Genomic DNA, 15,415 nt, shown 5'->3' with positions numbered 1-15,415 from the left:
CTGGAAAATGGCATTTCAGACCAGGTTTAAAAGCTCCAAACACACCAGCGAATATTAGCTTCTGCTAAGTCATAACTCACCAGGAGAAAGAAAGAAAGAAGAGCATTTGCAGACAAGTCAGCAAAACTGGAACTCGGAGCCATTACTGTGCAATCAAGCAAACAACAAAAGCCTTATTATTTCTGAACTTTCCATCAAGATGTTTCCTCCCCAAATTATTTCACTGCAGAAGTTTTGATTAAAAACATTTCTTGCCCTTATGTACAGCGTATGATGAAAGAGACAATTAAAGGAGTTTCGTTGCACATAATGAAGTCCTGCGTCTGACAGGGGCCATCAGGGGGCAAGGCTGAGAGCTAATAAAGGCAAAAGAACACGCGGCTTCAGGCTGCCTTTGTGACAATAACGTGAGGCTCAGAAAACTGGAAAGCAAAATAAAGGCGACTTCTCTGCATTTTGCAGATAACATAGATTAATTTCCTTTCCCTACTCACAAACAGCTTTAAGAAAGATCAACATTTTAAAAAGATTTAATGATGCTGAACAGTAACAACCCCAAAAGAACATGTCAAATGTACAAAGTCTACATCTGAATTCAGCCAAGCTGCTGCTGCTGACCTTCCAATATTGCGAAAATGGTCCAAGCTATATAATGAGCTGACAAAAGTGACAACAAACCAGACTAATTTGAAACATTTCCAGTTTTTGGCAGGTAACATTAACCAGGCATGGGTTTAAAATCTACAACTTCCTACTTTGTTTCTTTATATAAAATTGGGAGAGCAAAGTGAAAAAGAAAACCAAGCAGATTTAAAGGGGAGGGGGGCTGTCGCTGTCTCCATAGGATGGAAAGAATGGAAAATAAAAGGGTTCAGGGGATAAAATTCTCAGCGTTTTCACTTAAGCTGCCAATACACCAATCAAAGGTAGCTGGTGAGACTCTGGGCTGCAATATGAGTCTTGTAGGGAGGACTGAATACACCCTGGATTTGCATTCCTTGAAAAGGGGACCTGAACCAAAACTGTGTAGTTGGCAGCTTGCAATACTAGTTGAATGCTACATTTGAGAGTGGATGTTTCCTGGTGTGCTGCTCCCTTTAGGTACTAGGAGTCCTGTGGAAAGGGAATGGAAGAAGGTACAAGTGAAGCACAGCATGAGACTCAAGACTGTGCACACACCACACGTTTTTAAGCACACACACACCCCAAGGATACTGGAAACTATAGTTTCTGAAGGGTGCTGTGTGGTGGTTTCAGGTAAGGAGGGGAAAGTTACCTCTGTCCACAGCCATCTCTTTTATGCCCAGCTGCACCCTGGATGCCACGGCGTTGTATACTTAGATACAATTCAGTTTTAAAATGTTCAAAGTACAAATTGAGTTTAGAGACTTCACATATAGGTGTAATGTCGTAATTCCAGTTGAAAAGATGCAATGCTCTTTTCAACTGGATAAACACCCCACCTTCTCAATCACACTGCTGCTACTGCACCTTCTCAAGCAAGGCGTAAGGGACCTGGTTTTTGTTTTTGTTTTGTTACCGACTACATTCTTCAAAGGCAAAAGGATGAAATGAATGAATTGCCATTACTGAGCTGGGCACTTCGGAGGCTACCAAGAGGTTAATCTAAGCTCAAGTTGGGAGAACCTTTAAAATGTATGATATGCAGGGCACAGCATGCAGCGGTATCTGAAGATATGCTATGTTTTTTGATATCATAATTGCCTCTTCTGCCCACAAACTTCAGATCTTTAAAGGAGGAGGGGAAAACTGGAGACATATTCAAAAGCAGTTTAATGTTTCTCAGGACCACTACAACAATGAAGAAACAGAGCACTGAAGAAACCCTCTAAATGCAGAGTTTCTGCTAAGCATATAACTTACAAGATCTGCCAAATCACGGCCAATATCTCTCTATGATCATATAAAGAGTTTAATTTGTAATCGGGGAGGGCATAATGGAGAGAGGCAAGGAGTAAGATGCAGAGGCTGGTAGTGGAGGCTCAGCTGCCTCAGGGCATGTCTGTACCAGATCTGTTTTATTTGCAAGATTTCTAGGGCACTTTTTAGCAACTCCTCCCAAAGCGATGTACAGACAATTCTATAAAGCCTGTGAAAAGTCACAATTTAAAGTTAATGTAAAACTAATACAGCCAATGGCTAGCAATGAAACATTTTTATAAACACAAATCTCTATGATCTGACAGTGAAAATAGCACAGGGCTGTCTCCACATCAAGTGTCCCAGAACTGATGAATAATCTGCTTCCTCTTTCTGCTGTATGGAACTTAAGTCCCTTTCAGATTTTTTAAAACACCTGTACAAAGGGACACATACATAGGGAAACTAAATGTAAGGGAGAAGGGCTGTAACTTCCATTATATTTTTTCCCATGTACAAGATGTTCTTGGGGGGGGGAATCATCAAGTTTTGTGTGCTCCCCCTGTATTTTGAAGCTGTACAGCTCAGATATGTTTGCCATCTCATTTAATTAAGCTAAAGCCATGGCAAAACAGTGGGTGTCCATTCAGCGACAAAGCCTGACTTGCTCATGCAGCAGTTTCATCTTTAAAATAATGAGGGCAATTCCGCAGATTTGAGACAAACTCAGTATTCTAGTAACAGGCAATAAAAGCTGCAATACGCAGCTAAAAATCATAAGCTGCAACTTGATTGCCATTTTAAATTTTGCTGACCAATATTAAGCTCCTTTTAGGGTGAAGTTTTGGTGAAGTTTTGAACTATTCATTTGGACTTTATTTCTTGTAAACCACTTAGAGGATTGACTTACAATCAAGAGGTATATAAGCATTGTTAAATAAAATAAAATGAATAAATACTCCATTTTTATTCCTGGGAACCAAAATACATTTCAATTATATACATCAGATGTGGGCAGAAGGCAGATCGGTATCTATTGGTTGATTGCAAAGAAAGCTCTTCCACACCATTAAATTAAGACTGCTGAAATGTGGGATGTGGGGGGTGGGGGTATAACCAGGAATGGATTTTTGTGTGAAGGGGGGAAGGACTGTGAACTCATCAGCTCAGTTCTGGGCTCAGCAGCTGCTCAGGTGCACCATGTTCTTTTATTCTATGTGTAAGCAAGGCTCAGGTGGATGCCACTGCCATTATAAGAGAGCAAGGGAGGAGTTCAGGGTGAGTTCTGGCACCTCTTTTTCTAGAAAAATAGCACTGAGTGTAAGTCTTTTGTGCCCAACTCCAAAGAATGGATCTTGGGAGTTTTAGTAAAATGCAAAGTAGATCCTGTACACCTTAAGTCTGCTCACCCATGTTTTGCTGGATTGCATCCCTATTTGGAATATAACCACCAGAATGTGAACTTTTATTCCTGGAATATGCACTGCTCCACTGATAGAAATGAACATGTATTAGACTAGGGATGTGGAACCTGCACCCTTTCAAATGTCGTTGAGTCCAAGTGGCACCAGCCCCAGCCAGCAAAAAAAATCTGGTGGGTCAAAGGTTCTCCTTCCCTGTATTAGGCAAATACTATTGACTGGGATCTGAAGTTCCTCGTGGTCATGGAGGCTTCAGAGCTGCTCCTATGCCACGTCAAACTGAAGGGACAAATATGTGAGAATGAATAGCAGACACTAAGAAAAGAAAAGAAAACTATACAAGGAATGCCCAAGCCCTTAGGTGTGCCTAAAGTAGCTCTTTGGATCCTGGCTTATGTAAATAACTGCAACACTTTAGGAAGAATCTTAGCTAATGCACTGTAGGGGGGGGGAATGTACTATTTATGCATTACTATTTAAAATGAGGTTTAAAACCTCATTTTGTGTTAAATTCAGTCAGAAAACATTCAAATTCTCAACACTCTTCAAAAGTTATAGCCCCTTTAGGGGTTTAGTGTTACCACACTAGAGGGCATAATTTTAAGATATATGAATATGAAAATGAAGCTGCCTTTGAAGGAAAGTTTAACATCTACCAAATGTGCACGGTTCCAAGACATGCTAGTGTATTTGTCTTGTTACCAAACTGTTCCTTGCAGTGAGCTGGAAAAGCACACTATACTCCTATACTGCCCTATTTATACCTAGAATCATAATGTGGTAGAGTTGAAAGGGACCCTGAGGGTCATCTAGTCCACCCCCTGTAAGGCAGGAATATACAGCTGTCCCATACAGGGATCAAACCTGCAACCTTGGCATTATCAGCACCACGCTCTAACCAACTGAGATCTCCAAGCTTTTTCTTTCTTTTTCTTTTTTTTAGTTTCCCAAGGGGGGGGGAATGGCTTTCTTATTTTGATCTGTGGGGGGAGGGAGGGATGCAAACATACAATTAAAAACAAGTATTTATTTGAGAAGTCCAAAACTAAATATTTCAGTACAAATGTACAGCCTAAAGAAATGCATTGGGTAGAAAGGCCAGTTGTTAAAAGAGGAGACACTGCAGCCAATTAAAGCCTATACACACAGTATCTGGATTCCAGGGGCTGAATGTGATGCCCAAGTACTGATTATTTTAAAGACTGAGTCATACCATGCAGCAATGTGAGTGTCAAGTGTACGCCAGTGTTTGCAGTGGTATGTGCTGTACAGCAGTGTTGAATGTTTGCAAGCAGGCAAAGAAAAGAGCTAACATGCCCCTCCACTTTGCACTTATGCTTGAAAATGCTAGTGCGAATGTAGCAAATGAAGCTTGCTGTATAGAGTGTGAATCAAATTTCATCCAGCCAACACCAAAGAGTAAATGTGGTTTCTTTTTTCCTATATCAAAACAGTTGTAATTCATAGAGTATCAAAGTTATTTCCTGATGAGCTACAGCTCTGAAATTTGGTACCTGCATATTCCAAGGCACTTCAAATGATAAAAAAAAGGGAAAGGGGACAAAAGAGAGAGGAAAATGTCAGTTCACTCTCTTAAAATGGGAATTAAAGCATGCCTCTAACTGCAACCAGAAAGATTAATTTTGGCACACATGTAGCCTGAAACACCCTAAAATCTTGAGAGGAGGACAGACATTCATATGTCTATCAGAACAGGGGACTCAAAAGGAACCTACAGATGGTCAAGCCCAGGCCTAGGCAAACTCGGCCCTCCAGATGTTGTGGGACTACAACTCCCACCATCCCTGACCACTGGTCCTGTTAGCTAGGGATGATGGGAGTTGTAGGCCAAAACATCTGGAGGGCCGCAGTTTGGGGATGCCTGGTCAAGCCATTCCCACTCTGGATAGGAAGCTGAAATCCCAAGACACAGTAATTATTGCTATAAAACCCTGAAAGAGAAACTTCTTAAGAGTCTTAAGCACTGGGGAAAAGGCTGACACAAAGTACTCTGCAACTACTAGATGAGTCTGCAGACTGGCCATTTTGACACCTAACCATCAAAACATGGACGTAAAGCTGACCTCAAAATTGGGTTCCGTATTCCAGCACAAAGTAAGCAAGTCACGTAGCATAGGTATGTTGGGGTGTTATAGCAGTTCTACTTCCTCTTCAGGCTTGGATTCTCTCTGCCCCCCCCCCAAATTGTGGTGATTCCAGTAGCCCCCAGCAACACAGATCAATACTTGCATAATGCAAATTTTGTACATTACATACATACTTACAAGACATAAATACACATTTTAAAAAAAAAATAAAGAAAAAACACAGAGATGTTTTGAAATGTAGGTATAGAACTAGGCACATGTGCATATATTATATTATATTATATTCCGACACATGCACATAGTCAATACCCTTGAAATACCTTAAAAGCACAATGTGTTACAGAAAGTCGAAGTTAAATCTGAACTGAAATTCCAGAACTGTTCCCACAAGCTCAAAACAAAACATTGGAGACTAAGGTGGTCGAGGCCACTGGTGTCATTCACATTCCCATGAGGCAAAGCTGTTAACGGTGTTTGCAAAGCCCCGGGTTGTTTCAGTGTGGAATGTGCTACAGAATCTCCCTAATACACTGCAGTTGTTGTGTGGAAGCAGTCCAAGTGACCCTGGACTTCCTAGGTCCAGTCCAAGCCCAAGCAGTCGATCCATAAGAACCTTACTGTTTACAGTGCTCTGACAGAATCTGAATTGATCAGAGAGTCACTCTGCTCAGCTGTAATTTCACACGGTGCGCCACGAACGTCCACACTGGCAGCGCTGCTTCTCGTTCGACTACTGTCCCCAGTCCCTGGACTTCTTGCCCCTGTAGCATCTGTGCTCACCACACTCCCAGTCCGAGAGCGATATGGAGGGAGTTCTATGTGACTCTGGGATTCTGATTCTGAGGAATAAGGAGGTGGAGGAAGATCAAACCACGGTGGTCTGCTGCAAGGTATAAATGAGACGGCATATTACTAAAGGTACAAAGAAAACATGAAGTATCTGATTGTTGTTACAGTGGTGCCTTGGTTCTCAAACGCCTTGGTACTCAAACACCTTGGTTCCCAAATACCGAAAACCCGGAAGTAAGTGTTCCGGTTTTCAAATATTTTTCGGAAGCTGAATGTCCGATGTGGCTGTCGGCTATTGTTTCTGTGGCGCCTGCACCAATCAGAAGCCATGCCTTGGTTTCCGAACATTTCGGAAGTCAAACAGACTTCTGGAACGGATTAAGTTTGAGAACCAAGGTACCACTGTATACCAAGCACACTAATGTACTGGAGAAAGGATACCTAGCCACATACATATATTATCTTAATTGTCAGGCCAGTTGTGTATTTGTTTATACACAAATTGTTTTCCATGCAGGAAAACTTGGTTCTGGCTATGCACAGCATCGATCGACTGACTCCTGGGACATTAAGACTTTAATCTGCCCCATCCATGGAATGATTTTGCAAATCTTAAAAATTTTATTTTGTAAAAAGAAAATTTAAAAGTTTAATTGAATATGTTTCAGGCAGCACTTAATATGCTTTTAAAAAGTGGACCACCTGCCAGAAAAATGGGGTGCAAGACAGATGGCTGAATCAGCTTTTGAAGTGCTGTTAAGTACCATCTGTCAAATGGGGGGGGGGAAGAGCACTGGGCTTACTTACTCTGTAGCATAACAAGAGAGACTAGCAAGTCCTATATAAATGTAGTTTTGTAAGCACTCCAACATGAATAATGCTTGGCATATATGTGGCAAGGAATACAGTATTTAGGACCTTCATTCTCCCATCCCCCATCCCCCTATATGAACATGGTAAATGAAATGCACAAGCTGATATTGGGCTACAGAACATTTCATTCTACATAATTCCAGCCATTCTTCCTAGCCCCAGGACAGCAATGAAGAAGAACTGGACTGCTGGCCTAAGTTCAAGGCATGCTGAAAATCTATCAACATTACAAAGCTGCTGCCTGCTGCCACCAATCACCAAAATCACTACTGAAGCCATGGTAGCAAAGCCAAGAAATGAACGCATTGGCTTCCTGTTCCTACAAAGCACTGCTGTAGCCACATATCTCCCACAACAGACTGTGGGCAGATAATGTTTTTATTGGATCAGTGTCTGATGATGCAGCAGGCATGCCAGCAAGTTTCAAAGGCTACATTTTTAAAATCTGGGAAGTCCAAGGCAAATTTCAAAATAAATACATGAAGTCACTAATTAACTGTTAGTCAACACAATTAACTATGAACACAGAATCCTACAGGCAAAGTCTTTTACAAAGTGAGCTTTCTTTCTTTCCCCCTTCCTTACACAATAAATGAGCTTTGTGTACTCATCTCTTTCAGAGGCTCCAGGTGTCTTTTCTCAAGGCAGCACTTCTATACAGAGATGATGCATTCTCCTAGGGCACAAACCTAAGCATTTTGTGTCGGGGAAATGCAATTTCCTCTCCCACGTGTGGGAATTGCGACTGTGAGTGCGCTTCAGAACAAGGTATCAAGAGCCTCATGGCACTTAGCGATGCCATTAATGGCGAATGACAATTCCCTGCCCCCTTCCCTGTGCGCAACCTTTTGAAAGTTTAATTTTGCTTTGAATTATTTATTCTTTAAAGGTTGAACACTCCCATACTGTACCACCTGAGTGCAAAAGTGCTTGTGTAGCCCCTTAAAGGAAAAATGGCGAACAGGAAGAAAAAGTGGAGTCTGCCTCCCCCCCCACAACATCTGGCAACAATGGCCTGCCATTATGCACATTTTTTAAAAATTTTTTAGTGCTTTGAAGATAACTGCACTCCCCATTTCCATCAGAAGTGCCTTACTTGGTTAAAACAACAACAATGCACAGCTCCACTATTATGAGAAAACAGTCTTTCTCATTGTATTCTATAAAAGTGAAGTATTGTTTGTAGAAATAGCACTATACGCCAGCTGTGAGGAACTTTGGCTCTCCAGATGTTGCCAAACTGCAACTCCCGATAGATGGGAGTTCTAGTTCAGCAACACCCAGAGATAAAAGGTTCCTGTGATGTGAGGAACTGTGGCTCTCCAGATGTTGCCGAACTGCAACTCCCGAAAGATGGGAGTTCTAATTCAGAAACACCCAGAGATAAAAGGTTCCCCATGCCTGCGATACACAGAAGTAATGGTGCCACAAAGTTTACAAGCAGCTATTCTATACTGGATTAGTGCTGGGACAAATGCTTAGTGCACGTACCTTTGGTCTAGTACAGCTTCAGAATAGGATGGTGGGGAGTCCAGGTCTGGTGGCCTGTGGTAGGCCTGGTTGGACATGTATTGGACCCCATTGTTGACATTGTAGGTGACACTGCACTGGTGTGGGTGGTCGAGGACAACCAGCCGGGAGAGGAGGACGGGGTGCTGCAGTCGATGCACAGGGAGCGTCATGAGGTTGTTGCGCTTTCGCTGGTGGTGCAAAACCAAAGCGAGGAGGGCCACTACCAGCACAAAAATGGCAGAGCTGCCAATGACTGCATAGGTGATGCTGGGATAGAAGATCAGCTGAGGCTCCGAGGTCACATAATTCTGGTCGCTGCCAGTTTCTGCAAGGGAGAGGAAAGGAGAAAGAGAAAATTAGTCCCTGTGGAAGAGAAGCAGCACTTCTGTTCCCTAGCTATATTCTCTGGTAATGTACCACTGGCTGGCTTCCCACCAAGTTTTCCTCCTCCTTTAGGAAGTGTGGAAAATGAGCTTATCAAGAACATATGCACCCAAAATGGAGACCAGCTGACTGAAATTGCACATTTCCTTTTGCCTGCCTCAGATGTTTCTGCTTTGTGCAGATGTGCTCCATGGCTGTGGAGGGAAAGAAAAGTCAACAGGAAAGGCAAGAAGATTTATTTAGCCTTGTATCAGCACTTATGATTTAACTTTTTAGTAAACAGCTGAATGGAAATAGTCACGTCCCGTTTCCATGTGGTAAGGCTTAAAACAGAATAAGTCTTGCCTAAACCCCAACACCACTTAAAGAAAACGAAACCATCATAAAATATTTAATGAACCTTTTGCTTAGCACAATATTGTGCTGCGGCAATAGGAGAATCGGACTACCAATTTATTTGGTTAAAGCCCTTTATGATGCTGGTAAGCAACAAGCCACGTGATACCAATGATTAACATATCAGCTGGTATTAAACATCAAACGTTTCTATGGTTTTGTAAAGGATGAAAATGGTTTCCTGGAATTCAACACGAAGCTCTTTGCCCAAATATCCTGAAGCCAACATTTGCACTCCCTCTCTGTTTTAAATTTCAAAACAGCAACTCCTTACATTGTTAAATGCAGCCTGAACATTCCAGGGCAACTTCAAAAATTTTCCAGTCAAGAAAGATAGCAGATTTTAAATGTATTCAATTATTTAAAGCCAAACATTTATTCAAATAGTGCTTGCCTTGCTAGCTAAGAAAGAAATGAGAGAAAATGGTTAGGGAACACATAAGTCACACTGCTCTGTTGTGTGCCTGTTTGAAAAAATGTGAAATAAGAGCCACTAACGGCCCTGTGGCATTTTATTACTGGTTTTTTTTAACCTGCTGCATATAGTGTCAAAACCTTCCTAAGGAACTTAGGATTACCTGATCGTGACATTCTCCTCTTTTAACCTGAAACAAAATAAAATAAAGAAGCACCAATGTGAGGCAACCACTCATCTCAGCAGAACTCAGTTTCTGCTATTGCTGCCTCTGGGCTTATTGCTTATACTCCCACCACCACCTGCTAAATTTGAAGAGGAAAAGGGTAAAGAGAAAATGGAACAGGGGTTTAGACTGCCATCTAATGCTGCACAACTAAGGCCCTGTGAGGGTGGGTGGGGGGATGAATTCACAAGTGCTGCTATCTTTAGGGTGCTGCATCGTCACTTACTTCCAGCAAACTAGCATTTCTTGAGCTTTGCCCTGGGACATACCTCCCAGTTCTGTCCAGTAGTCTAGCCACTAAATCATATATACATCTCTAGAAACGGGGGTATGGAAACAGCTGAATCCCTGAAACTCGAGTATTTGAGAAAAAGCAGCAAATCAGTTTTCACATTTTGCAAAAGGAATTAAGCCATGCACTTGCCCACACTATTAAGCAGACATCTTTTGCAGCAACCAGCTTGACCCAATACGATGGCAAGCAGAGCTGCATGAACTCTACCTGGATGCTGTGATCCAAGGAAGCAGAAGAGAGTGCAATAGCTGCTTTGCTGCTGGAGCTCGAATGCTCCCATGCCTAGGATAGATAAGCACTAACAATTAGGATAGGACAGATCACCCGCTGGTTGAGTATGATGTTCAGCAATGACTGGCACTGTCAGAACAGACAGCTGTGAGTGATGATACGACAGGCAGTGTGTATACTGTGCATAAGAAAACCAGCACACTGAATGTTATATGTATCAGGAATAGGTGGGATCAAATCCTCCTTCCAACTATGAAACGCACTGGAGGATTTTGGAAAATCACCATATCTCAACTCAGCTTCTTTCACAGGGCTGAAGATTTAAAAAGTAGTGGGGAGTAAAATTATTACAATAAAGCTAAATATCTTAGGACAACAGTTAGAAGAAAAATTGGCATATGATATGGTGCTATCTGTTGATGTTCACTATACCTGGAGTTGGGGGTGAAAAATGGAGAATTGGTGGAACACTTCTTGTAGCCACACCTGTCCCAGGTACTAAATACAGCCACCCCCAATTTGCACCACCCTTTTGCAACCCTGGGGAGGCAGATCCACACCTGGAAACCAGACTGTTCTCACGCATTATGGCAGGGAGGCAGAAATAAGGCTGGAAGCTCGATTGCTCATAACACATTATGACAGGGGGGTGGAAATAAGGCAGCATTTTGTCTGGATATTCAGTTTACAATTTTAGAGAAATTTATGGCTTTTTAGTTCTGCTCTAATAACTCTCTGCAAATACTTATGCATCACAGATGAAGCTACTGAGTTAAGTTTCCTGATAATGCAAAGGGAACATTTCTCTGTGAAGAGCCAGGTATGATGACACGGGGAGATTTAGAATACTGTTTGTTCTGTTTCATAACAACGGAGAGAGTGGACAAGCTGAATTAACTCAGATTCATGCGGCTTCCATTCTTCTCTGCTTTTCTTAGCAGGATCTACGTATTTTAACAGCACTAGGTAGAGATAGTTCATCAATGCCACTTTTACCTATTAAACCTCATTAGCAGAAAACATGCTGAGTGTGCAGACTAGAAGCTTTGAGGATAAAAGTATATATAAAAGGCCCAAATAGTTATGGCTGAACAGAGGGATGGTAATGGAAAACATTACAGGGTGCACTCAAAGGACCATTTTATTATCCATGAACAAATTACACCATCTTAAAATTATTAAAAAGGTCTAGGACCAATTGTATTAGGCCTCTTAAGACACTGGAAAATGGAGAGGCCATTACTTTGTCTCTCCTGAGCCTTTGCTTAGCCGAGCTGTTTCACACTTCATCAGGGCTAAAAGCTTTTGAAATACATAATCGGAGCAGGCATCTGCAGCTTTAATGAACACAAGTAACTGCCCATCTCCCAACAAAAGATACCACTTTGACATCACATTTAAATTCCAGCAGATTAAAAAAAAATGTGGCAGCCGCAAAATCACCAAGCCTGCTGGTTAGCACACACTGCTTGTACAGAACTCAGAGCTGCTGGGTAAGAGCTCAGGGTTGGCTCTCTGCTGCCCAATAGTCCTTAATTCTGTGCTGCCTCATAATACAGTAATACCATGTAAAGCAGGCATCCCCAAACTGCGGCCCTCCAGATGTTTTGGCCTACAACTCCCATGATCCCTAGCTAAGAGGACCAGTGGTCAGGGATGATGGGAATTGTAGTCCAAAACATCTGGAGGGCCGAAGTTTGGGGATGCCTGATGTAAAAAGTGTGTGTGTGTGTGTGTGTGTGTGTGTATGTATGTGTGTGTGTGTGTGTGTGTGTGTGTGTGTATATATATATATATATATATATACACATGTGTATATATATATATATATATATATATATATATATATATATATATATATATGTTCTAAGGGGAAATCTTTCAGGACAGGTGTGTGTGAGTGGGGGGTGAGGGTGTAGGCAGCTTCTACTCAAAATCCACCCCAGATCCAGTTTGAATAATGTGAGAATAACTTCAAACATAAACCAAAGGCTCCATGCACTGCATTCATCTGAGAGTTAGGTGAAAACAAGCTCTTTGTGAGTCCTGAATGTACAAGTTGCAGGTACTGATTAAGGCAGGCAACAGATATCCAAGAAGGGTTTTTTGAGAGGATGCCTTGCTCAGCCTCTTGTTGCAAAGCTCAGCTCATTATTTTAATAAAGTGCTTGGTTATATGGCTGATCTGTTCCCTTTCTCTTCTAGAAGTCTCTGTGGTCCTTGATACAACTTGTAGAAAATGAGGTTCTGGCACAATGCTGTGGGCCCTGCACATCTGATAACGTTTAAAGCACCACTGGACATATATTTTCCATGAAAAGAGTACTGGAGTATGTGCAGCATAATGCACTGTATGAGAACCCCCGACATTACAAGCTGAGTGAGGGACAGGGGGGTAATTTTGTTTGCCCCACCTTGGTAATTGCAAATAATCAAGCTAGCCCTAATTTCACCCCCAGGTCCCTGGTCAGAATCTGCTTGCCACTGGGCAAAGTGATTGGCAGAAGAAATGAAAGAGGCTCTCAGGGTGTCTTCCCACTGCCACAAAGTGTGGAATTTCGAAGAAGTGAACCTGACCTCAAAAACTCCCTTAGGAAGGAGCCAACATGCTTACTTGTCTCTGTGTACTTCACTGCTGATACAGATGCTCAATCCCCCTCTCAGAAGCAGTGCTGCTTAAGAGCTGATGGGTAAATGTAGGGTCCCCTATCTTCCTTTTTTGCATTAGTAGCAGTGACAGCATAGCCATTGACATGGAGATACATTACCTAGAGTGGCTTTCACCTCTTGGCATGCTGGGAAATGAGTAAAATGCACAAGTCATAAGTGTCATTGAGCCCCTCTTCCAACCATGTGAATGATGTGTGCACCTTAGTTTTCTTTAATATTATACAAGTGCTTACTCTACATATATGGTAGTAATTTGCTACTCTTGTTATCCAAGGCATTCCAGCAGAAAGTAAGTTTAGCTATGCATGCACTTAAGTCTCTTTCTACTTTATGTACCTGAACAGTGGCAGCCACACACAAAAATCCATTTGGACTCTGAAGGGTTGCTGACAGGGGTTGTCCTGATAATTGTTTCCAGTATCTGGTATTCAGGTGCAAACTACATTTGTACATGAAGATCTGTAACCCCCATAAGGTGCCGGCCACCATTGTAACTGCTCAGAGGAATTGAGTCCAACTCAGTTCATCCCAGTGATAGTAGACAGGCTAGACGAATATTGGGAATGGCTGCTAAACAGGTTCATCAGTCTGGCTAAGCTATGCTGGCTTTGAAAGTAGTTCTTCAGCCATTCACCTGCGAGAAGGAAGAGAGAACCTGCCTCTGTGCTGGGCAACATGCTTTTATGGCACTTGAGCTGCATCCTTCAGTGAGGAGCTGGGAGCACTTGACCTCAAAGTGAAAGGTCACAGCACATGCATGAAAGGGATCTACAGTGAAGGTGTCTACAGAGTTTTGGAACAAGACTCTCTGCTGTCTAAAGGAGATGAATCCTCTTTTCCATTTTACACGAGTAAACTGCTCTGGGGCCAGTTTTGGCAGAAGGCAATAGGGACATATTTTAAATAAATAAGAAAAAACAAAACATGTTGCTATCATAGCTAGTGGCTACTGAGATCTCGATCTTCCATAAATTTGTCTTATAAATTTGTCTAATTGTTTTTATTATTTATTTTATTTTACTAAGTGATTTATAAACTGCCTTTTCGGGCACAACTGCCAAAACTAGCGTACAGAATTCTTTATGAAGCATGAAAACCTTTGAAACCAAATTAAAACTAAATTCTGCTCACTTTGAACTAAGCCACAGCAATTAAATTTTATCATAGCAATTAACAAGTACTGGTAGGTAGAAGTGAAAATGGGACCTGTAAGACCAAGCTATATATAGTGTGAGGTTTTCAGAGTCAAAGGAACACTTTTCACAATCTATTGCCAACCGTTAATTTAGTCCTTAGCACACAGAACTTTTCTTTACAAAACTTGTGACACTACACAAGAACAGGGCTGGTGGCTGCAGAGTTCATTTCAGCTATTGCTTAGCACTGAAAGACGACTGCACACTGACTCATCAGACAGAAGACCCAGAATTTCACCTCTCACCTTCTCTCCTTTTTATTTCTTACAATGCTGGATAATTATCCAGAGCACTTCTCCTGTCCCAGTTTCAATGTGGGAAAAAGAAAGGACTAAAAAGGACATAATCAGCAAAGTGAGAAAATAAGCCGAGAACACATGAATACTAAGTTCTAAAATTAATCTTAAGAGCTATAAAAAGGGATGGGTTTTGATAACATCAAGTGCTGCCCATGATGTACAAAACACGTTACAAAGCTTAAATGATTTATCACCTTAAAAGGTAGGCTAGGGCAGCACAGTGCCTCTGGGACAATTCACACAACTATACCAGACCCTGATACTTGCAGCAAAAAGGTATCCATGCTTGCTTGCTTGTCAACCCAGATGTGTGCATCTGCTGCAAAAGGGTGATGTCAGCTCAACACTGTGCAAACTGGTCTTTCCTATGTAGGCTACCCAGAGAATGTCATGGCTTCCAGGTTTTGCACCTGGTTCTTTCAAGTTCAATGAACACTCTATTAATAAAATGCAACCCACTGGTACAATTTCATTTGCAAAGCAAGTGTTCCTCAGTGAGGAACCCTGACAGTTGACCAACCTGCGGGGGCTTTCCAGATTTAATCCGGGATACAAATGCACCTTATAGGGCTAGCAGAGTTTCCAACCTCATACATGTTTCATAAAGGGGTGAGGAGAACACCTTTAGGAGAAATTCAGTGAGCAGGAGGGATGGGTGCTTAGCTGTTCCCTGTCCACCAATTCGCCAAATGCCTACTCAGCCCACCTGTAGCCCAGCC

The 15,415-nt window shown here is 42.0% G+C and overlaps 1 protein-coding gene across 1 annotated transcript in view; it reads right to left on the bottom strand.

The window, feature by feature from the left end:
• Positions 1–1,776: 1,776 nt before the first annotated feature.
• Positions 1,777–15,415, bottom strand: part of LDLRAD3 (low density lipoprotein receptor class A domain containing 3) — a 124,533-nt gene continuing 110,894 nt past the window's right edge. Inside the window, exons 5-6 of the mRNA XM_035116202.3 lie at positions 8,564–8,909; positions 1,777–6,293 (exon numbers count right to left, since the gene is read on the bottom strand). Of these exons, the coding sequence (XP_034972093.1) occupies positions 6,032–6,293; positions 8,564–8,909 (608 nt within the window). The 3' untranslated portion in view covers positions 1,777–6,031. The remainder of the gene's footprint in view (positions 6,294–8,563; positions 8,910–15,415) is intronic.

This window comes from Zootoca vivipara, chromosome 1, assembly GCF_965207765.1.
Source record: "Zootoca vivipara chromosome 1, rZooViv2.hap1.1, whole genome shotgun sequence".
NCBI classification, from domain to species: Eukaryota; Metazoa; Chordata; class Lepidosauria; order Squamata; family Lacertidae; genus Zootoca; species Zootoca vivipara.
Note: the sequence above shows the minus strand (reverse complement) of the source record. Positions and strands in the feature narration are given on the sequence as shown.